This window comes from Podarcis bocagei (genome assembly GCF_964188305.1).
Source record: "Podarcis bocagei genome assembly, chromosome: 3".
NCBI lineage: Eukaryota > Metazoa > Chordata > Lepidosauria > Squamata > Lacertidae > Podarcis > Podarcis bocagei.
The window spans coordinates 96,496,283-96,521,661 of record NC_138127.1 but is presented as its reverse complement, the minus strand read 5'-3'; the positions used below and the strand labels follow the sequence as shown (position 1 = coordinate 96,521,661).

At 42.2% G+C, this 25,379-nt stretch overlaps 1 protein-coding gene across 29 annotated transcripts in view; it reads left to right on the top strand.

Moving 5' to 3' along the window:
* Positions 1-25,379, top strand: part of NRXN1 (neurexin 1) — a 1,024,248-nt gene that overhangs the window by 549,941 nt on the left and 448,928 nt on the right. For all 29 annotated transcript variants that reach the window (XM_081188376.1, XM_081188372.1, XM_081188367.1 and 26 more), the window contains 2 exons: positions 8,964-9,137; positions 14,906-15,025. In XM_081188376.1, coding sequence (XP_081044502.1) covers positions 8,964-9,137; positions 14,906-15,025 — 294 coding nt within the window. The remainder of the gene's footprint in view (positions 1-8,963; positions 9,138-14,905; positions 15,026-25,379) is intronic.

Below are 25,379 nucleotides of genomic sequence, written 5' to 3'. Positions count from 1 at the left end.
ACCTACATCCCGATGACCTACTTGTGAGCTTCGATGTTGTATCTCTCTTCACACAAGTGCCCATTAATGAAGCCTTGACAGCCATTCAAAACAAATACAATCCCCCCGAATACATCCTGGACCTGACCAACCACTGCCTAACCAACACGTACTTCATCCACAATGGACAAAGATACAAACAGATAGAAGGAGCACCTATGGGATCACCCCTCTCACCGGTCATCGCAAATCTGTACATGGAACACTTTGAAACCAATGCTTTAGACAAGTCAGAACACAAACCCAAACTTTGGCTCAGATATGTTGACGACACCTTTGTAATTTGGCCACACGGGAAGGAAAAACTAGATAGCTTCCTCACACATCTCAACAGCCTACACCCCAAAATACAATTCACTATGGAAATAGAAGCCAACAACCAACTTCCCTTCCTTGACGTCCTAATCTACAAAAAACCTGATGGCTCCCTAGGACACACTATCTACCGGAAAAAAACACACACCAACCGCTACTTACATGCACAATCACACCACCACCCTGCACAAATAAACTCCGTAGCCAAGACTCTCATCTCCAGAACCAAACACCTGGCTGACAAAGACCACTTGACAACTGAGTTACAGAATCTCTCAAATGTGTTAATCGCCAACGGATACCAGCAAAACAGGGTTACGAAGCTAATCCAAAAAGAAACACCCCCCAAAAACCAAGACACAGAAGAAAACAATGGCATGGCCCTCCTTCCTTATATCAAGGGCACTACAGATAAAATTAGCAAAATCCTCCATAAACACAATATCAAAACAGCCTTTTGCACCAACCAAAAAATAGCCAATATCCTCAGAAACCCAAAAGATAAAATCCAGTTAGAAAACCAAGGGGTCTATGAAATACCCTGCAAAGTCTGCCCAGCCACGTACATTGGACAAACAAACAGACGAATAAATGCACGTATCGCAGAACACAAGAATGCCGTCAAAAAAGAAGAAAAAACTTCCTCTCTTTACCAACACATGAAAGAAACAGGACACGAAATTAATTTTGCAGATTCCAAATTGCTCTTTAACATGGAACATCACCACAAGAGAATAATCATGGAAGCCATCGAGATAGAGAAACACCCTCACAACATGAACAAGCGTGACGACACGTCCCGCCTGCCAGACATCTGGAAATTAGCCCTCCCCACAAAAACCGACACCAGAACCAGAGGCACACAGAACGCCATCTCCAATCAACCACACCAGACCCAAACCCAGACCCTCTCCACAGATAAATTACAGACACCATCCAGCAGCCAAACCATAGTGGCACCTCCGGATGCTGCACCCCCCTGCAATCCCTACACAGATCTGGCTGGCACAGGGCACAAAACCACAGCTCGCCCCTATACACGAAGCCAAGCCAGAGCACAACTAAGTGCAGTACAGCCATCTTCTCAGAAAAACTCTTCACAAGGTCAAGAGGTCAAGACACGAAAGCTTTAGCAACTAATCCACACCTAATGACCCTCCTAAGTGGTACTCAGAATATCACTCAAGTAATCACTCAAGATATCCCTCAAGTAATTAATGAACAAAAGAAGAAAAGACACATTAACCTGGGAACTTCCTCTCTGCCCAGAACGTTGGAGGCTATACACCACACCCCCTCAACAGTATTTATAGGAACTCAAACACTGAGATCCTGCTCTGTTCCAGTAACAAGAAGCCGAAAGCACCAGCCTGAAGATGACGAGTGAGACCTCGTCGAAACGTCGCCTAGACACCCCAACTCTTACACGGGAAGACACCCGAAGACACCAAAACCTACATTCCTGTACCCGTGAAAATCTACGAAAGCATATATATATATATATATATATATATATATATATATATATATATATATATATAAAAAAAATCTCTAAGTATTGCTTGATCCTTGAGTCTAATCTATACACAATGCTGTGGCCAGTGATTCAGAACAGAAGAATAAATGTGTCATTGACAGGATGCTAACGTTGAACTTTGTTCCAGTATTGTTTTCATTCTTCATCTGATGGAAGGAACAATGTGTAGTGAATCATATATGTCAATCTGCTCCCATCTTTAACATGTTTGGCTTAACTCAGGGATGCAGAAATCCAGCCAATACTAAAAGGCATAAAAGCTCAATCTGTTGACCAGCTCTTGGGTTGCTTAAGAAGGCAGACAGAAAGCCTGCCATCTCTACTGCTTTGTCAAAGGTCTGGTCACTCCCTCATTCCTTCCTGATGAAGCCTAAACTGTAACAACATAGTAAAACATTCCTACTGAATAGCTGTTTTCAAGTTCCATCGTTCTACAGGTTCTGATATAGACAAAGGGCTGAACTCAGGAGGTGCAAAAGGGGTGCAAATGAAGAGCCCAATGACCAGAAATGTGTCTGCTTCAAATGGTGTCATTGTAAGAACTCTCTACCTTCCCATTCCTATGCAGTTTGGGGGGGGGGGTTGATGGTCTGCACAGATTGGCTGAAGCAAGCCAAAAGAAATCTAAAAAATAAAATAAAAAACATTATTAAACTTGAAGTCTTATTCAAGTTGTTTTTATTATTATTGAACTCTTATGTGAATTCTTGAACTCTTGATCACATAAATCTTTGCCAAAAACTCATATGTCTGGGATTTCACCATTTCCAACTTCGAATATGGGATTTTTATTCAATTTTCAATTAGATAGTCAAAAAATGTGTGCAAGTTTTTAAGAAATCTTACATATCAGATTCTGGATTTGAAAAGGGGGAAGGTTACACATTTAAATCCTGGTTGTTGTTGTTGTTGTTGCCAAACTTTGACTTTTTGCAACAACAGCAACAACTGTTGATAAAGTTTTGCTAGTTCTGGTGTTTCCAGGAGAACTAGAATGGACTCAGTGCTCTGTGCTAAAAAAGGGCTTCCCAATTCTGCCTTTTGTCTTCCAACTTCAGAGAAGAATTCGCCTGTACCATATCAATGAGTGGCCAAAGCATTCTCCACCTTTGGAGAGTGTGAGCAGCCTCTGCTTGGATGCAGTGCTGTCTATGTGCTGGCGCTTTGAGAAATATTAGGGGTTTGTCTTTTGTGTGGTTTTGTACATGTGAGTCTGTGTATTGATCCCATTACAAGCATTTCGCTGTAAACGCAGGAAGCCACCAATGAGCAAATGTAAGCAGTTTGCAAATTATCATTCCTGCATAAAGCATCTTTTATAGAACATGCTGAATGGGACAACAGTGGCACTAATTCTTTAAAAATGAAGAATAAAAAGGACAGCAAAGCAGCCGTTAAACCCATCCACCAAAATATTACGAGCCATTTGTGTATTGCTTTTTATAATGTGCCTTACAATGGCATGTCTCTGTGGAAGCAAATTATTAACACGGTGTGTGTGTGTGTGTGTGTGTGTGTGTGTGTGTGTTTAGAAGCGACAATTCTACCCCAACACCATATTTGTTTGTGGAAAGAAAACCAACATCAGACCTCTAATACAGACTTTGACTTTTTCTTTCTGTTTGACATAGGACTTGGGACGCATTCCCTTGTACTGATGCAGATATATACACAACATATATGTGTCCATGCCCTGGCTATGTGATTTACCACAGTGTATTTAGTTGTCTGAATTGGGCTAATAATAAGAACCACATCAATGGTTGCCCTAAATCGATAAAGCAGAATTCATGTGTACAGGCTAAAATGGTGCGAGTGACCACGTAGCAAGATATGATGTATTCCTTCCTGGAAACCAACAGTCTGCATGATTCAGTCTTTCTCTCCTTGCCCAAACTGTTAGTATTGTGTGCTTGGCTTGATAATTCAAGCCGTGATGTAATGGGACGCAAACAGAGTTCGGATCTGAATCAGATTGTAACATTGTTCTCTAGTGACTAAATACAAGGAGGAGGGCGAAGCAATTCATGTATATACGTTAGCACTGGAAAATAATTTAGAATTATTCATGTTGACCTTGGAATCAAGGATCAAAAGTGACCAGGAACTGAAGGCTGATGTTTTACAGTTTTGGGGAGGATGGGTGGAATTCAATGACAGGTTCAGAAGGTTTCACAATTTGTAGTGGTGGCTTCCCCACTTACTTCCTTCCTTTTTTAGAACTTAAGATGAACCTGCTGGAGGATGCTAATGGCCAATCCACTCCAGCATCCTGTTCTCACAGTGGCCAACCAGATGCTAACAACAACAACAACAACAACAACAACAACAACAACAACAACAATATATTATTTGTACCCTGCCCATCTGGCTGGGTTTCCCCAGCCACTCTGGGCAGCTTCCAACAAAGATTAAACCATCTTCCGCAGAAACTGCTGCTTGCCTTCTATCACTGTGCCATTGAGAGCGTGCTCACTTATGGCTTATGTGTGTGGTACGGAAGCTGTACTGCCCAGGACAGGATGGGGTTGTGCAGGGTTGTTAAGGCAGCAGAGAGCATTGTTGGCTGCCCACTCTCCACCTTAGAGCAGATTTATGCCACAAGGTGCCATAGGAAGGCACTGGACATAGTAAAAGATCCATCGCATCCTGGTCACTGTCTCTTCGAGCTCTTGCCGTCGGGACAGAGATACAGGATGATGAAGACAAGAACGAGCCATCTTAAGAACAGCTTCTTCTCCAGAGCGATCTCGGCCCTGAATGGGAAGCCCGGACTTTGAAAGTCATCTAATCTCCCTTGCTGTATTATACTGTATTGTTTAATTAGTGTTTTTATGGAGCAGTCAAGTAATTTCGTTGTCCCCGAAGGGGGCAATGACAATAAAGATATTATTATTATTATTATTATTATTATTATTATTATTATTATTATTATTATTATTATTATTATTATTAATACATTAAAATGTCACACATTAAAAACTTCCCTGAAGATGTCTTCTGAATGTCAGGTAGTTGTTTATCTCTTTGACATCTGATGGGAGGGCATTCCACAGGACGGGTGCCATACTGAGAAGGCCCTCTGCCTGGTTCCCTGTAGCTTTGCTTCTCGCAATGAGGGAACCGCCAGAAGGCCCTCGGCGCTGGACCTCAGCGTCTGGGCAGAACGATGCGGGTGGAGACGCTCCTTCAGGTATACTGGGCCGAGGCCGTTTCATGAAAAATCCACCAATAGAACCTGAGTGCAAGAGCATTTTCCCCTCTTGTGCCTTCGTTTTGTCCTGCGTACTCTTACAACCCAACAACCCACCCTTCATTTTCTCTTTCTGCCTTCCCATAAAAATCAAATCATGAACAAAGAACTTGCACCGAGTGGAAATACTTAATACCACACCGCAAATAACTGAAGTTGTTGTATTAAATATTTCCACTTAATGCAAGTCACTTGTTCACAGTTTGATTTTTTAATAGAAAGGAGGAAAGTGCAAAAGGAGAGAAGGAGGGTGGGAAGAGAGAGAGAAAGAGCAAGGTGAAAGCGAGAGAAAGAGGGAAAGGGAGAAAAGGTGAATAAGGAAGATGGTCTAGTTAGTTTTACCCCACTTAAAGAGCCAAAAAATGGTACCAACTTGTCTACAATTTGTTCTTCTTTTATATGCCCAGTTGCAGGGACTTACTAAAAAGGCAGGGGTAATGTTCCACTAGAACCACACTGATGGCAAAACTAACACAGCTGTCTGTATTCAGCTGAGACCACTGTGTGTTTAAAGGGCTAGAATGTCACTTTGGATAGTCATGGCTTCCACCCCGCCCCCCAAGAATTTCGGGAGCTGTGGTTTGTTAAGGGTGCTGAGAGTTGTTAAGAGGCCCCCTACTTCCCTCACAGAGCTACGATTCCAGAGCTCTCTGTGAAAAAAGATTGATTGGTAAACCAGTCTGGGAATCCCTATCTGGACAGGGAATAAAGGTAAAAGGGTAAAGGAACCCCTGACCATTAGGTCCAGTCATGACTGACTCTGGGGTTGTGGCGCTCATCTTGCTTTATTGGCCAAGGGAGCCGGCGTACAGCTTCCGGGTCATGTGGCCAGCATGACTAAGCCGCTTCTGGCGAACCAGAGCAGCGCACGGAAACAGCGTTTACCTTCGTGCCATAGCAGTCCCTGTTTATCTACTTGCACTTTGACGTGCTTTCGAACTCCTAGGTTGGGAGGAGCAGGGACTGGGCAACAGGAGCTCACCCTATTGCAGGGATTCAAACCACCGACCTACTAGGCTCAGTGGTTTATTTATTTTTTATATAAGATATTTATTAAGATTTTCAAAATATTACAAAATAAAAATAGAAAAATAAAAATAAAAAATAAAAATAATTAAAAACAACTCAATCTTTCCATTACTTATTTTTCATTAGCTTGTTTCCCGGACCTCCTCACGCCTCCCTTTTTTGTATTCCAGTTCAGTTTGTTGGTTCAGCAAATCCTTCCCCTCTTTGTTTATCCTAATCTTTAATCTTAAAATATTATAACATTAAATCTTTACCTATTAATAATCCATTTTTCATATTCCCTTATAGTATTGCAGCTAAAAACCCCTTAGTTTCTATCCAACATCGTTCTAACATTCATTAATTTTGCAATATTTCTGTAAATAGTCTTTAAATTTCTTCCAATCTTCTTTCACCGACTCTTCTCCCTGGTCGCAGATTCTGCCAGTCGTTTCCGCCAGTTCCATATAGTCAATCACCTTCATCTGCCATTCTTCCAGAGTGGGTAGATCTTGTGTCTTCCAATACTTTGCAATGAGTATTCTTGCTGCTGTTGTGGCATACATAAAAAAAAGTTCTATCCTTCTTTGGCACCAATTGGCCGACTATGCCCAGGAGAAAGGCCTCTGGTTTCTTCAAGAAGGTATATTTAAATACCTTTTTCAATTCATTATAGATCATCTCCCAGAAAGCCTTAATCCTTGGGCACGTCCACCAAAGGTGAAAGAATGTACCTTCAGTTTCTTTACATTTCCAACATTTATTATCCGGCAAATGATAGATTTTTGCAAGCTTGACTGGGGTCATGTACCACCTGTATATCATTTTCATAATATTCTCTCTTAAGGCATTACATGCCGTAAACGTCATACCTGTGGTCCATAACTGTTCCCAGTCAGCCATCATTATATTATGTCCAACATCTTGTGCCCATTTAATCATAACAGATTTCACCGTTTCATCCTGAGTGTTCCATTTCAACAGCAGGTTGTACATCCTTGACAAAATCTTAGTTTTGGGTTCTAACAGTTCTGTTTCTAATTTTGATTTTTCCACCTGGAAACCAATTTTCTTGTCCGAATTATATGCCTCCATTATCTGATAATAATGAAGCCAATCTCGCACTTTGTTTTTTAGTTTCTCAAAACTTTGCAATTTCAGTCTATCTCCCTCTTGTTCCAGAATTTCCCAATATTTCGGCCATTTGGCCTCCATATTGAGCTTTTTCTGTGCTTTGGCTTCCATCGGTGGCAGCCACCTTGGGGTTTTGTTTTCCAATAAATCCTTATATCTTATCCAGACATTAAACAATGCTTTCCTGACAATATGATTCTTAAATGCTTTATGTGCTTTGACCTTATCATACCACAGATATGCATGCCATCCAAATACATTGTTAAAACCTTCTAAATCCAAAATGTCTGTGTTTTCAAGAAGCAGCCATTCTTTCAACCAGCAGAAAGTTGCTGATTCATAGTAAAGTTTAAAGTCTGGCAGGGCAAATCACCTCTTTCCTTTGCATCTGTTAGTATTTTAAATTTTATTCTAGGCTTCTTGCCCTGCCAGACAAATCTAGAAATATCTCTCTGCCACTTCTTGAAACAGTCCACTTTGTCCACAATTTGCAATGTTGAAACAAGAACAACATTCTAGGCAATACATTCATTTTTATCGCAGCAATACGACCCAGCAGTGAAAGCTTCAAATTTGACCAAATTTCTAAATCTTTTTTCACTTCGGCCCAGCATTTTTCATAGTTGTCTTTAAATAAATTCCCATTTTTTGCTGTCATGTTAATCCCCAGGTATTTCACTTTCTTAACTATTGTTAAGCCTGTCTCGTTCTGAAACCTCTCTCTCTCAATCGGTGTTAAATTTTTCTCTAAAACCTTGGTTTTTAACTTATTCAGTTTAAATCCTGCAACCTGACCAAATTCTTGAATCAGTTCTAAAACCCTTTTGGTACTAGATTCTGGCTCCTGTAACGTCAATACTAAGTCATCTGCAAATGCTCTCAATTTGTACTGTTTGGCTCCGACTTGTATACCTTTAACCAACTGGTCCCTTCTAATCATATTCAGCAGGATCTCCAGGACCGATATAAAAAGCAATGGGGAGATTGGGCAACCTTGTCGTGTCCCTTTTTCTATCTTAAATTCTTCCCTCACCACATTATTTACAATTAGTTTAGCCTTTTGTTCTGAATAAATTGCACTTATACCGTTTTCAAAACCTCAGTGGTTTAACCCACAGCGCCACCCGAGTCTGGACAGGGAATAGGCCTGTCTAATAATAACTCTCAGGACCTTAACGCTCCGCTCCCAGAATTATTCAGAGGAAGCCATGACTGTTTAAAGTGTAACCATAACACTTTATAAATATGGTGTAAATGCAGCCTAAGTTCTGCTCCAAGTAGATCCATTGAAATTATTTGACCTCAGTCAGTCACATCTATTAATTTCAGTGGGTTTTCTGTGAGCACGGCTTCCCAGGATACAACCCGAAATCTTGCAGAACTGGAAATCCAAGACTACATTGGGGTCCACTATCCTCTAATGCTAGCAGCCCATGGGAAACTTTTTTCTCGATCCTTTGTTATTGCTCATGTGGCTTGTTCCAACTTTTGCTCGCTGTGTGGTTTGCCAACGATTTCTTGTTTTTGCTTATAGTGACCTGTTTCGCTTTTCTGCCTTGGGCACGTGTTGTGTGTGGGGTTTGTGTGTGCGGAAATGTGGGTTCAAACACGAGAACTAAATAAATGCAACTGGGCAATTGTGGCAGCTCTGACTAACCATGCACTTTGGTTCCCCAGGTGACTTGTACATCGGTGGGGTAGCAAAAGAAACCTACAAATCCTTGCCCAAGTTGGTCCATGCGAAAGAAGGGTTTCAAGGCTGCCTGGCCTCCGTGGATCTGAACGGGCGCCTCCCAGATTTGATCTCGGATGCTCTGTTTTGCAACGGGCAGATAGAACGCGGATGCGAAGGTACGGAGCGATCGTTTTGTAATCCTGTCACAGCCCCTTCAACGTAAAGTAAATATGCATATACCTCATCATAGGTGCGTTGTAGCATCTCCTCCTCCTGCTGTGTTCTGTTTATTTGCACTGGGGTGATGACAGTTTCCTATCTTCCCCGCTGTCATCCATTTCTGCTCTGCTACCGATGCTACTAAGCCAGACCTGTTTTACATTATTAATGAAGGCGGATGCCATTGTGGGAGAAACGTTCGCTGATGGCACAAGACACAAATTGAACCTGAGAACATTAACTTATCTTCTTGCATATAATCGGCAGAGTCTGTTCTTCGCCACCAACAAGCTGATTTGCATGTCTCTGTTTTGTTTGTGTCGTATTTTAATTAATTGTTGTGATAATTAGCTCCCGTGCAGTACTTTACATCATCACAGTGCTTAGATGATAGTTAGTGTATAAATTAGCTAATTGAATTGAGATGCACATTTCTTTCTCTTTTTTTAGCACAGGTTGTCTGTTTGCATGAGATGTTAGTGTTTAGCAGGGTCTCAGGCTAGGTTCAAGGTTTTTTTTTTAAAAAAAGCTATGCTCCTGTACCTATGTTCTGTTGGGCTGTTTTGTTGCTGTATTCCTACTGCCTAACCTGCAGCATTCAAAGCGACAACTCAGCCCACCAGCCACATATGTTGGCCGACCAGGAGCTTGATAAATCTCATGGCTTTGCTCTCTGCTGGTGACTACAGAGACATGGAGATTTTCCCAAACCTAGCAGGCTATGGTATGAGTTTGATGGGCTATTTGTGATTTGAAGGCTCATCAACTGCACAGGCTTTCTAAAAACATTTCAGAATAACAAAACTGGCCAAAGTTTCAAAACCTTACACTTCAGTACGAATGTAGAATGAAGGAAGTCCTATTGTGTAGATGAAAGGTTCATACCCAAAGAAAAACAGAACTGGGTTTGGATCAAGACTGGTGTGTCCCCCCCCCCAAAAAAAAGAAGCAGTTTGGAGGGCCAGGTCACTTGTGAGGGAGAGGGTCAAATTTCCAGGGAAAGTCAAGGTGTTTGTTGGGTTAACTTACCCTCCCTTCCACATCAGCCAAGACCAAAATGGGTTGAATATCCATGGCAGAGGATCCTCACCATCCCAAATTGGATTTGTGGAGTCTGCATCCCCAGCACATCAGTGCTCCGCTTTAACTTTTCCACATTAAAGCTTTAATCTAATGTTTGAAGGACGTAGCAGAATACATAGGAATTGGGCAATAATGTGCAATTTGGTTTCTGGTTTGAGGCCATCTTAGATTTCTCAACATAGAAACCATCCCCACATTTAAAAAATGTTTTTATTGCATTTACATCCCCACCTTTTTCTCCAAGGAGCTCAGAGTAGTATACACAGTTCTTTTCTCACAACCGCTTTTTACTGTCATGTACCTGGCAAGGTTCAAAAGCATGATGTTGATGGGCCAGTTGAACACATGTGTTTGGCCCTTCCCAAAGATCAGTTTCCACATTTACTTCCAACATGAGGTGAGAAGAAGAGTGACATGACTCAGTCCCTCAGTTAAACCCAACAAACTAGCCATTTTGCTATCCCTGAAAAACAATATTATTTGGACACAGGCGAAGAGACAGAAGCAACCCAATTAATCATACCTCTGTCATATGGATTTTATTGATACAGTAGATTCAGTTTTAAATTAAGGACTGCTTTTCCATATATGAATCTGCCTGGACCCTGGGATCATCATACAAGGCCCTTCTCTGCATGATACCTCCAAAGGAGGGTGGCAGTGAGAAAGCAGGCCTTCTTTGTAGTAGCCCCCAGTTTCTAGAATGTTCTCCCCTGAGAGTCCCACTTGACGCTTTGTAATAATGTTGTTTGCCAGGCAAATGCATTTTTGTTCCTGGGGCATTTGGGCAGCACCAATAATACTGCTTAGAGAGCCAGTGTGGTGTAGTGGTTAAGAGCGGTAGATTCGTAATCTGGGGAACCGGGTTCGCGTCTCCGCTCCTCCACATGCAGCTGCTGGGTGACCTTGGGCCAGTCACACTTCTTTGAAGTCTCTCAGCCCCACTCACCTCACAGAGTGTTTGTTGTGGGAGAGGAAGGGAAAGGAGAATGTTAGCCACTTTGAGACTCCTGAAGGGGAGTGAAAGGCGGGATATCAAATCCAAACTCCTCCTCCTCCTCTTCTTCTTCTTCTTCTTCTTCTTCTTCTTCTTCTTCTTCTTCTTCTTCTTGTATTGTTAAATCTGTAGATGTATCGGAAATATTTTGTCAGGCATATGATAAGCATTTTAAAACATATTCCAGATAAAATCTACACACTTGACACCAGCAGTGTGCAGAGTAATTTGTGAAAACATAAAATCACAATGTCATGGCCAGTTCATGACCCACCAAGATAAAAGGTTCCCCTCCCCACCTGTGTGGAAGTTCATGAGAGATTTAAGGTATCACTTGATTAACTAAGCTCAAACAGATAAACCCTGAGAAAACCCAAACCAGCCTGTTCCAGATTTTCTTTTTTACGTACGCCTGTTCTTCTTTTACCCCTTTCTAATTTTAATTTGATGATTAACGTTGAATAGAAAATGTGTAAATAAATGCATAAATGTACAACATCCAAACACCTAAAGGTAATTTCACTTTATTTTGCAAAGTGTCTAGATAACACTTTCTAATGTTGGTGAGAGAGGGGGCATAAGGTGTTGTACAGTTTAAGTTATTAGATCTTGGCATTAAAATAGCCAGTTAATGACGTAATGGCCAAATCCTTAAATATCACATGTTCTACTTGTCCAAGTTGTTAAAGTAATGGAATACTGGTCAGTGGCTTAGATAATCAGTTCTGTTCGCACAACCAAACTGGGATGTTGAGAACATGAGTTTAATATTTTTATCATGTGAATCACCCAGAGATTTTCAGATGAAGGGTAGTAGATTGATTGATTGATTGGCCCATGGAAAGTGTGGCATAGATCAAAATTAGCAATACGTTACTACTTCTCTCCATGCCTTTCACTGATCTCAGCCACTTTTACGCTCTTATCAGAAAGGCCCCCAAAGCAGATTGAGTTTTGCTGTGGTAAATGGAAATTAAGAGCAGTTGGCTTTGGGATCCATGTGACATAACACAGACTACCAATAGTGACTTGGACGCTGATTAAGAGGGAGAGGGGATAGCTGAGTCAGTAACCAAAGGAGCACCTGAATCTAAGACCTCCAGAAATGAGACCATAAAACAAAGACTCTCAGAGACTGAGAGACCAGAATCTGCAGCCTCAATGACCCAACATGCCTAACCTGCTCACCACTGCAGGCAGTATGGCTGCTGAAGAAGCAACCAATGATCAGGCACCAGGATTTGTGGTGTGCCTCTTTAAGAATATATGTGGCATCTAGGAAGGGGCTGGGGCTGGAACTATATAAGGTGGTGGTTAATTAGCATTAACTAGTATTCAGCATTTGTTGGAGCAAAGTTTCTCTTTCCTGGGAACTGTCCAGGGTACTGAAGGAAATGCCACTGGCCACTTTTGCTTTGTATTCCAGTCCTTGAGCTTTTGAATTCCTGCTCAACCTTTTCCTGTTGGCCCTCTGCTTATACTGCCCACTTTGGATCACGGCCATGCCTAGTTCTGCCTAACTTCCATTGTGGGTATACCCTTATTAGGCTTCAACAATATGGTGGTGCACTCACACAACTGCTATAGCATTTTCTGACCTTTGTGTAGATCCAATTAACACACTGGTTTTCATTCACCAAGGCATGCAATTCCACCTCTCAAAACCCCCCCAAAAACATACACATAAACACAACCACCTAGCAACAATAACTAATTGAACAACCATGTAAAGGTGGTGTGGTGGTGGTGTGGTGGTAATGCACCTCCCATCCAGCAGGGGTCAGATGATGCTAAAGGCCAATAGTTTTACATCTGATCCTATCAAGCTGACGACCACCCTGGCTTTGTTTCAGGCACTTAAATGCTGTGTCCACTTAGCTAATTGGATGACTTCCTGGCATACTTCCCAACTGCCAGAGATGACATTACCTAAAATTGAGCACTTGGGTATATATTGGATTGAGTTGGTAAGTGCCTTCTCATGGACCATTTCATTAAAAGTCACCCAAGGAACCTGCACGCAGGAACATGGAATAGCATCTGATTGGAAAGAGGAATGAATGAAAAATGTAAACCTTCTCTTCCGACCTTGGCCCAGTGCATTGTGGGAGCAATGCAAGTGCATCTGTGACTGAAGAGCAATAAGTGGTTCTTGATGTAAATTTCAGTCCTAATTCTGTCAATTCCAGCAGAAGGCCTAGTGAAGAGGAAGATCGAAGAAGATAATGTGCTAATGACTGAACTGACTGTGTATGAACATGACAAATGGCTAGTCAGGATTAAACCATGCATTCACTTTGCTAATGCATTCACATCTATCGTATAGAAAGGAGTGCTTTTAATTCTCCTTCATTACATGTCATCAGCTCAATTAACCATTATATTTGTAGTAAATGCTGGCAAATTACTGCATTCTCATTTTGGCTTGCCTGGAGATTTATGTCTATTAGTATTAATTTATTTGCATTACATGGGCTTTCTTTTCAATTTTAAGAGCAGCATGCACTTTTGTCTCTGAACGGTCTTTCTGTGTTTGCTGCCATTTTGATATTTGCTTACTAACATTTAATATATTTTGCTTTTTTTATTTTGCTGGCAAAGTTGCATTGATGAAAGCTGATTTGCAAGGTAGATAGCCCTTGTGTATATTAAGCAAGACTGAAACCCATAATACTCATTGGGAGCCATCGGCCACATCTGCACTGGTGTGTGTAATGTTGCATCGGATTTTTCCACTCTTCCCCTTCCAAAAAAAATAATGAAGCAGGAACCTTCCTCTTACAGGATATTCTGCACAAAGGCTTTCAGTCTTGTGTCTATCTGTATAGTGATTGCTTTAGTGCTTTGATCATGCCTTTTTCTTTCAATTCTTTTCTTTATTTTTCCCCTAGTGGTCTGGTTTATGATCTCTAGAAATAGAATAGCTTTGTTTCTCACGTGTATGTCACTTTTGAGCATGCTGGTGCGTTAATTGGCGGATCCCTCCCCCCATATATATAATTATAACATATATATATATATTTAATAAAATGAGAAACCCTGCATGAGATAATTTGAAGCATGTGCAAAGATACTTGCCAACATTCCTGCTAATAAATCGATACACAATATATAGATTTTTAAATAAATAAAGAAGCCAACCCAAACATTCCTTGATTTTCTACAGGCATAGCTTTTCATCAAATCATTGCTTGGAGATGGCAGCACTTTCCCCCCTCTAAGTTATTTTTAATTTTATGATGATTATTTAGTTTTAGATTCTGTTTTCCACTGTACCGTGCAGAACGCATCATGCTGGACAGAGATAACAAAAGATGTCGCAATGAAATGAAATGTTGCAAAAGCAATGTTTATGATCACCACCAACTCATTTTGCTTGAGTTAACTCTCTACTTTGGTCATATTTCTGAATGAGCTCATCTCTTCGTGCCCCTCTGTGTTAACAAACCAAAGGCCATATGCCTATTCATAAAAGGTTATACATATATATAAATGCATATGGCCAATCCTGCTATTGGTTCTTTTTCTTAGTTTCCTCTTTTACATGTGAGATGTTGGCAACTACCCTATGTGATCCAATGGAAAATGCAGTCGCAATGAAAGACAAAAGCCCAAGTTTTATTTTTCTGTGTGTATTCTTGTTAGGCCCCAGCACGACATGTCAAGAGGACTCGTGTGCAAACCAAGGAGTCTGCTTGCAGCAATGGGATGGGTTCAGCTGTGACTGTAGCATGACCTCTTTCAGTGGAACGCTGTGTAATGACCGTGAGTACTTTAGAGACTCTCTTTCTATCTGGCTACAAGTCTTAAAGGCTCTGAGGCATTGGGAGCAAGTGTCTGAAATGGTCCATTATTTTAACCTTATATAGTTAATTGAACTGGCAAACTCTGCAAAGATTATTTTCTAAAAAATGTTCAAAGGAAGCAGTGCGTTAGGAATTGCCCACCAGAACGTGACGTGTGGGGAGACTTCGGAAATATGATGCTGGAATTTCTGTCTAATGCACATGTTTGAATATTACACGTTATTCATGGATATATATATATATTCACTCTCTCTCCTTTTATCTTGGACATTTTTTGGGGGGGGTGGAGAGAAATTCTCATCATTTAAGATATATTGTAATTTTGTAACATTATATCACGAGGCTTGTAATTACTGTGAAACAGTTGACAACCCTCATTACCTTCCTGCGTCAAGCTGCTTTAGGAGACATGAAATGCTCTGTCAAGTAGTGATAACACAGGGTTTTTACTTTGCTTAAATGTCATCTGAATAAGTGCTGGTATCACTTACCGATCGCATAACCCTGCAGAGATGAGGGATCGCTTTGGGTATTCTGGAAACATCTGAGATGTGCCGTAGGATGATTTGGCCAAGGTACCGACCTCTTCAGCACCACATGATGAAGCTCAGTTTGTTAACCCCTGGTGGGAGAGTATCTGAATGGACCATGGTGAGAGGATCATGCTGTTATTTTGTGATAAAGGCTTTAGGTGGAGAAAGGCTCCATGTGGGAAGCTGATGGTTGTTCCCGTAAACCCAGCTGCAGTTTTTTCTCGACAATTGCAGCCATAGCGATGCCATCAGTGGCCCTGTCTGTATTGCTCAGTTCTCACAAATTTTCCCTTTCGTGCGGTATACCAGTATATACAACCACATGGGGAGATGAGGAAGTGTAAACTTGTCTGAATGTTTGAATAAGCTCATGAAAACTGATCTTCGTCATCTTTACTTAAAATTGCTCTCTTGTCTTTGTAAAGTGCAGGCATCTCTAAGTGCAATTTAAACCCCTTTTTGCCTGAAAGGGATGATATAACAGCTCTGCCTAAAATTTATTCCCACATTATTAAGAGGAAACTGAGTGAATTGGGAAGGAGGCTTCGAAAGAAAACCACATAGGCTTCTATAGTTTTCTGTTTGGTTTGTTTGTCTTTCAAATTCACTTCATTATCCTCTATGCTTCTGTTTTGCATTGGTCAGAGAAAATCCAGTTTGCAAATATTATTATTATTATTTATAAGTATGAAGAGTGATTGTTATGTTGTTTTGTTTTGTGTTTTGCTTGACATTTGTCTGATTGTAGAGTATACTTTATTGTAAAGTGATTTCAGGTGAGGTTCAGTGATATGACGCTGGAGCACATTTGGTGTAGTAGCTGCGATCCTTACAGATTTCTGATACAGAATTCGCAAGATACCAGCTCAGAGTTATAGTAATCCTTTTGAACTGCATATTCCACTTTTAAAATAACCTATAGAAAAAAGGATGAGGGACCTGTGGCCCTCCAAATGTTGTTGGATTCCAACTCCCATTGGCCACAGCTAACATAGCCAATAGTCTGGGGTGATGGGAGTTGAAATTCACCAACATTTGAAGGGCCAGAGCTTCCCAGACCCTGCTGTAGAAGCAGCTTAGCATAGGTGTTGAGAACTATATTGACTTGAGCTATACTTCAGCAGCCACCAGGAAGGATGGTAAATACCAGTTGTCAACCTAGCTTCTTAAGGCTGCAATCCTATGCACACACACACTAGAGTAAACCCAGATGAACCCTGAGGCATTTACTTCTGCATTGAAATGTCTAGGGTTATACTGTTGGTGTGGACCTCTAATCAACTCATGAAACAGGTTTAGGTTCTTCTTCTCTGCTTCAGCAGTGCAAACACACCATTTGGCATTTCTCAGGAGTTGAAAATTACCCTGAGATCTCACTGCTTCATGACATTAGCATTTTGTTTTGCATCCATTACCAGTTTACCAGTATGATCTTTCTCCCCAAGCATACATGTTGTGAAATTTGTACACCAAAAACTGTAGAAAAACTCGGCAATTTTGCTAGATTGGAGTGAGTGTCTGCTAAAGCATATTTCTGGGAATTAACAGGACAAAGGAGACTGGTGGTGTTTTAAGATGGAGCTCTGGTTAAAAAAGCAAACTATTTCATAGAGAAATCCCATGTATTTTTCAATGGATCACATGAAACCTTGCCTGATTGCTTATCTCTGTTTATTCCCCAACAAACTGGTCTTAAGAGAGCTCATCAAACTTGCACAAATTACTGTACTCAAGTTGGTGTTTTCACTGTGTCAACCAATGTGACCTCAATTCATGGAGGCTTGGCATTTATGTCACCTCTAGCTTTCGTTTGATTCCTCCCTCTGAGATTTGGATTATTTCTGCCCTTAATTTCCATTGCAGAGAACATGGGCAAAAACTGTGAACATGAACAATGTTGATGTAATGGTTGAGAGATATCTGTGCTGAGATTACACACACACTTATATATCTGATTCCTGCGGTGCTGCAGATTAAAAAAAAAAAATGCTAAGAGACTGGGAGCAGTTTATGAAAGATGATAACCTACTTATTTCATAAAAATAATTATTGTAGTTAAGAAGTAGCCGCTCAGCATCCAGATTGCTGGCATTTGTCTCAAAGTGATAGTCTTTCACAAAGCCAGCGTTTTGCCTGGCATAGACCTACATGAAATAATGTGTGAGGCCAACTCAACGGTGTTTTGAATTTTGCAGTTCAGATTGACTGCCAAAATTCTGTGGCATATCAATCTGCTGATTTGAACATTGGTTGGTTCTGACAATATGACTCAATATGATCAGTTGGTCACTTTAATTTAAGAGCCCAAGTGCTTTCATAGATGCATGCTTTTCTTGTGGTCACACTGCATCATGGGCTTCGTAGTTACATTGTTTCAAGGGTTAAAATATATAAGATAATGAAAATGCTTCAGTGCACAAAGGAGTAAGTGCAAATTGTTAAAAACTAGAACATTGAAATATTGTGCAAAGACTTGTGTGGAAACATAACATTGGTTCACATATGCATGTGAAGACTGGTTGAAAATATGGTCTCTTTTGGCATAAAATACTAGAGTCAGAATAAGAAATAACCATGAAGCTAAACCCTAATGTCATGGTTGCACATCCCAGTGGCTTTTATAAGGATCTCTTTTGTTTTATGTGTTGATGGCATTTTCAGTGTGGGTTCTCCTCTTGTGGAGAGCAGACACAGCAGCGGACGAAGCTTTCGAATCTTAACAAGACTTGAGAATCCTTGGTTTGTGGAGGGGGCCCTGGACACTTTTATCCACCAAATTCTGCACACCACCTATCAAAGTCCTTTGCAAAGAAAGACCACTTCAAAACACTGCTTCCTTGTGATAAAATAGTGACCATTCCACCTTGCAAACTGCAACTGATCCAAAGCATGGGACTTACTAGAAAGAGGATGGTGGTAATTGATGGGGGGAAACTCCATTCATGAACACCAGATAGCCTTCCTCCATAGAGCACCAACAAGGCCATCATTGTAATGGTCAAAAATGCACCCAGAGTGATGCAGTTTATCCTGACATCCTTGGCAAAATGCCCATGGAGACCACCTGCTGACACCAAGCCTGATCAGCATGCATTCACCTGTAAGCTTGCTAACCTTGATAATTGCAAAGACCAGGCATGTCCCACTTCCCATTCTTTGCAAGGGAAACAATGCAAGATTGTTTTGGCCTCAGATGGCACAGAGGTTGCCTTTTCTTTTCTCTGATGATAATAAGGCACTTGTAGATGCAGGGCTGCAATTTTTAGGAGGTGTGACATAATAGAAGGTGTTATATTGTTCAGTACAAAGACAACTGGTAGGGGGAAAATGTTCCCGAGAACGATGATTATACAGGAAACTCTGCAAAAAGGACACTTAATGATTACTCTTACAAATGGGTGGCTGTTCTGACTTCTCTGAACTAGGGGGGAAAAAACTTTAGGAACATCCTAAGTATTAGTAACAGCAGGTTTTTTGGTAGTTTGAGCTGTTCTCCCGCCAAAGCAGCCAGCTTTTCTGTAAGCACAGTGTTGGAAAATGATCCTGACCCAAAATTAGAGCCTCTGTATCAAATGTTCCTCTCTACTCTTCCCAACGCCAAGGTTCCTAGATGTTGTTATATCCAGAAACGTAGTGCCTTATTTGTACACATTCAAGATGTGTTCACATACTAAGTTCAATGAATGCACAGTCAGTGTACACAAATAGTTGGAACTACGCAAATCAGCAGCTACGCACTCTTTTACATGATCACCTGCAGATGTGCAGAAACAGCTAGTACCTGTGTCCAGTGTAATGTGTGAACAAGCCCATCTTGTATTTGTGCCTCTCATTTTTTTTTATTTTTTTTTTGCCCAAGTGCAATACTTTACATTTCTCCCTGTTAAAGTTCATATTGTTTGTTTTGGCCCAGTTCTCTAATCTGTCAAGGTCGTTTTGAAGTGTGATCCTGTCCTCTGGGGTGTTAGCCACCCCTCCCAGTTTGGTGTCATCTGCAAATTTGATCAGGATGCTCTTGAATCCATCATCCAAGTCGTTGATAAAGATGTTGAATAAGACCGGGCCCAAGACAGAACCCTGTGGCACCCCACTAGTCACTCTTCTAACATCCAGCTCCTTTCCCCGATATGTTCCTAAAGAATGACAAGAATCAGTAGTGCACCTGACAGAACATGTCCTTGGAATTCGGTTACATAACTGCAGCCATGACTCTCACCTACTTCATATTTTCCCCTAACGAAGCCATCTGACAGAGACAGCTCCAACATATTTGTGTGAGGAGTATCAGACTGCATCCATAGAAACTGTTGCATGTGCAGAAGCTGATTTGCCTAGCCAATTCCTCCTCTAATTGTGCACCTCACGTTGTATACCTGCTTGCGCAAGGGCATGCATCACAGAAGTGTGAGTTCTTTTATCGTCTTGGGCGCATAGCCTTCTGGGGCATACAATCTGCTTTCAGTTGCCCCTTCTACATTCATTTTACAAAGCCTCTTCAGTCGTTCACCTCTCACACAGTCAGAATAATGTGAGGGGGAGTGTGAGGTGTTGGCCATGAATGAGAACCCTCCCTCCCGCCATGTATTGGGGGCTGAATGCCTGAAGCAGGGGAGTCTCCTTTACTCATATCTTTGCAAAATTTTGAATCCTGCATAATCAAGGTTCTAAGGCATGCGGCGAACCCATGGGGGCAGGGGTAGCACACAGGTGGATTAGACAAAATCATGAATGAAAGAGAGGACTATTGATGGCTGCTAGCCATGTGTCACGGTCCGAGCTAAAGTCCCGGCTGAGGGAGTCGGGACCAGGGGCAAAATGGTGGGGTGGGGGCAGGAACGAGAGCCCAGAAGCCAGAAGTCAGGAAGCCAGGAGTCCAAGGATCAGAGAGCTGGGAGTCAAGAAGCCATGGGGTCCGAGGGTCAGGAAGCAAGGAGTCACGAAGCCAAGGGATCAAGAAACAAGGAGTCAAGGAGCCAAACACAGCAAGACAGGAAACGTGTTGCTGTGGCCCAGAGCTGAAGGGAAATGCTGACCTTATATCCCTTCCCGGCTCTTGCCACCAGGTGCTGTGAGTTACCAATTGGCCTCACCTGTGCGGCCGCACCTTGCCTCTTCAGAACACACTTAAGAAGGCCCCAGTCCTGTGAAGTCCTACTGGTCACAGGGCCTGGCTCCTGCATTCACTCTTGATACCATGGTGGCTGTGCTATACATCTACAGTTGGAGGCAGCATGGCTTCTGAATACCAGTTGCTGGAAACCACCAGAGGGGAGCGTGCTCTTCTGCTCAAATCCTGCTTGTGGGCTTCACACAAGCATCCAGTTGGCCACTGAGAGAATAGGATGCAGGACCAGATTGGCCAATAGCCTGATGCAGCAGGTTCTCCTTATGCTTTTATGTGGAGGCAGAAGATGTGCAGAGAGGATTAATAAGATGACTTGCATGTACTATGCAATGCAACATGTGCCCACCATTGATTTGTGATCAACCTCCATGGGCAGTTTCCAACTAACTCATTCCATCAGCTCAAGGATTTTCATTTGTGTGATGGAATGTTCTCTCCTCATGTGCTCCACACCTTCCCAAAATCTGCTCAGGAGGGTTGGGGAACCAGAACAGAGTCCATTGTGCACCTGGAAATCCTTGCGCTGACAGAACAAGTTAGTTGGCTGCCACATAGTGAGGAAAAATCCTTCATTCAGCTTATATATGTACAGAGCAGTCTACAGGGAAACTGCACAAACTCCCTTAAAATGAATTTTCAGGGTCAAGGCTTACCCTGGGATAGGTTAAGGAAGAATAATAAAGGAAAGAGTGCCTTTGGGTCTCTCAGAACGTATTTGATTCATTACTGAGTGAAGTGTAACTAGTCAACACAAATCTAGATGGGAAAGCTCTCTGATTAGAGAACCTGATCGTAGGCAGGTTTGGACCTCAACATTTCTCCAGGGAACAAACTATAGCTCAGCAGCAGAATGCATGCCATGCATTCAAAGGGACGCAGGTTGAATCCCTGGCATGTTCACCAAAAGGGAGTTGTTGTTGTTGTTATGCTGCTATTTTTTCCACAAAATGTGGACTAAAGTGACTTGCAAAGTGAGTGGCTAGCAGGATGTAGGAAAACCTCTGTCAGTCAGATTAGACGATGCCAAGCTGAAGAGGCAAACAGATTGAGGTGGTATAAGACAGCTTCTTGCACTCTTCTCTTAGGCATTATTTAGCTAGCATTCATTTCCATCTCTCTCTCTGACTGGTGTTTCTTTCAGTAATGATTTTTTTTATATTTATTTATCCAATGATCCTACACACAATCCCTCCCTAAGTGTTCTTGAAGGGCATTTGTGTCTGATGTGCATCTAGTCTCAGTGGAGCTTTATGATTTGTGAAGCTCCAGATTGGCAAGAATAGCTTTGCAGTAATTGTGGTGGTTTCTCAAGAGGCAGTAATTATGTAACTGGAATCGTGGGCCAGGCTCGGAGTGAGTGCTCTATTGCACCAAACTGGTAAAAGGAAAAAGACTGTTGGGGAAAAAAACATCATTTTCTCTCATCCTCTGCAGGGAATCATAAGAATGATTAAAGTGGACTTGGGGTCTTATTGTGGTTTACTTTTTTGTTTTTAAATCATGACACGCTCAGACCTACTACACACAGAGAGAGTACGTGTGAGAAATCGAAAATAAAAATAATAATAAAAAACCTTTCCATTACATATCTGGAGAGAACAAATTCCCAAATCTTTATGAAGATTATTTTGGTGGTTCTGTCCTGATTGCATTTAGATGTTGTGTGGCTTATGACATCCCAGCCTTTTCAGAGGCCCTGCAGGCAGTGGTGTAGCGTGGGGAGCAGAGGGACAGTCAGTGGCGTAGCGTGGGTTGTCAGCACCCGGGGCAAGGCAAGTAATTTGCGCCCCCTAACCCGTGGATTTGCGCCCCCTAACCCTACCCCCCAGATGTTGCGCCCGGTGCGGCCGGCCCCCCCTGCACCCCCCACACTACGCCACTGGGGACAGTGGCCTGAGATACAAATGTCTGAGAGGGATGAAACCAGTTGCTCTCACGATAGGCTCCCTCATCAAGGCCATGTGGCTGAGCTCCTGCCATCTTCCAAAGCTGTGGGGAAGCAAGCTGTGGCTGAGCCAGGCCTTTGGGGCTGGGGTGAGTTTCTCCATCCCAGTTCTGCAGGCCACTTGGGGCACAAGCACTTGCTCTGGCCCGGGTGCCAGCCACCCACCCTATGCCACTGCCTGTAGGGATCCATTTAAGCTTAGATCTGGTGTCCTACAGGGACTGACCAGATGCCCCCAGGGAAGTGTGTTATAGAGGTAGCAGCCCTACTTTAAAGTTGCCTTTCAGCACCTGTTTGATTGTCCATGGCAACCCTGCATCTGAGGGCCACGCTGGATGTGTGCCTTGTAGTTCACCATTGCACAGCCTTTAAAAAAATAAAAAAAAATAGAATTGCTGGCATGTTCTACAAGCTGCAAGTAGGGAGACTGCTGTTGCACCTGGGGCTTCCCATAGGCATATGGCTGGACACTGTGAGAATAGATAAGTTATTTCCCCCTTCTTTGTCATCTCCCCATCCTTTTAATTGAAAACAATTTAGTTTTTTCCTAGGGAAAGTCCTCTAGGACCTTCTAAATCCTTTTGGGGGCCATTTTGGACACCTCCATTTCTGTGATAACCATTTTGCAATAGGGTGTGCAGAGTTGTACACTGCGGCCACACAGCACAGATTTTGTTTATAAAGGTGTTCTATGATGCAGGTCACTTTATTTTCAGTCCCTTTCCTAACAAATCCTAGTATGGAATTTGCTAAAATATTTTTTTCATGCTTTTTTCACTGTCATTGCAAACCAGTAGAGAAAGCTTTTGCCATTTCTCTTTCTTGACTTAGGGACGCGGGTGGCGCTGTGGGTAAAAGCCTCAGCGCCTAGGGCTTGCCGATCGAAAGGTCGGTGGTTCGAATCCCCGTGGCGGGGTGCGCTCCCGCTGCTCGGTCCCAGCGCCTGCCAACCTAGCAGTTCGAAAGCACCCCTGGGTGCAAGTAGATAAATAGGTACCGCTTACCAGCGGGAAGGTAAACGGCGTTCCGTGTGCTGCGCTGGCTCGCCAGATGCAGCTTTGTCACGCTGGCCACGTGACCCGGAAGTGTCTCCGGACAGCGCTGGCCCACGGCCTATAGAGTGAGATGGGCGCACAAACCCCAGAGTCTGTCAAGACTGGCCCGTAACGGGCAGGGGTACCTTTACCTTTACCTTTACCTTTCTTGACTTGAATAACTTTCTTCTCCCCTTGTGGCAGAATAAACAACCTTAAATTCCAGGCCTGTGCTCCATACCTGCCCTTCATCGAAGTTAGTTCTATTGACACGCTTGAGATGAATATTCTATTTGTCTCGATCTTTTGCCATTTGTCATTTCCTTGGGAATAAAAATATCACTTCTTTGCATCGTAAATTTTACTCCCTGGATCTGTTCAGCTTTTACATTTTCTTTCTTTTTATTTTCTTTTGGGGGGGGGGAGAGAGAGAAGAGTAGAAAAAGGAGGATGGCACATTTAATAGCCCTCTTTCTATAAATCCCTAAGGGAGAGAGGCTTTATGGCAGAAAAAATATATATTCAAAATGATAGTATCTCCATAATTGAATGTGCTACCAGGAATAATGGAGAAGCAGCAGAAGAAAAATGTTTTGGCTTTGCTCAATCAGTAGTTGTGTGGCAGATCAAATCCAGATAGTTTGCACTTCAAATTCGTAAGCAATTTTAATTTCTGTGCCAATGAATCCTAGCCATTTTGCCTACCAGTTACACGAAAGAGCTTTAAGATAGTAAGCATAATTCCATTTCTTTTTCCACCCCGCCACACCATGATTGTATCCTAAAGCCTTTCTCCTCCTGACGGCCCTGACTCACTGCTGAAACCTACTATTAGTACAGATATTTAATTTGAGCTACTTAATGTAGCTTTGCTGGGATAACCAGCCTTCTCTAAAAAAAATAATGTTTCCTTTGCAAACTCGACAAATACACAGGGCTGAGGGACAACATTTTCAGGCAAGATTAGCCTTTCTTCCTGCAAGACATGCAGTATGTCAGACAACAGAGTGGGTGACAGAGTCTATCAATGCTTGTACCAATTACTGGAGCACAAATTCGCGGCAGCACATTTGCCTAATCTGTGTATAGCACTGTTGATCCAATTTGCCGGGAACTGGTTTAAGATGCGATCTGGTGCGCACTTTCTTTCTTGTGCTCAAACCCCACTGGATTCATTTGGACTTACTTTGGAGTAGCTGTTATCCATTTGCATCCCAGGGTTGGCAACAAAACAACCCCATAAAAATACATGCCCCGTACAATAAGTATTAAAACAATAAAGCATCATATAAAAATAAATTACAGTCATAAACAAATTCGGCGGAGCAGCAGCACCATACCAACTGTTGGCCTCCAAATAATATTTACCGTAAAAAGCCTGAAGCACAAAAACAAGCAGAACAGCAGCATCGTGGGAAGTGTTCCCTGTTCAGTTCCCCATTAATTCTGCGTCCTGTGATCAGTACTCAAGGGGGTGTCCAGCAGGGAGACAGCAACGGGGGTGGAGCTGCTTCCTGAGCTTGTGTTTCAGACCACAACTGGTTATTTTTCAGGAGTACTTGGGATGCCCCATACTTCATTGCATAATGCACTCTAGCATTTTCCTCTAAGATTTTGTGGCATGCAACCAAGTTAATAATAATAATAAATAATAAATTTTATTTATATCCTGCCCT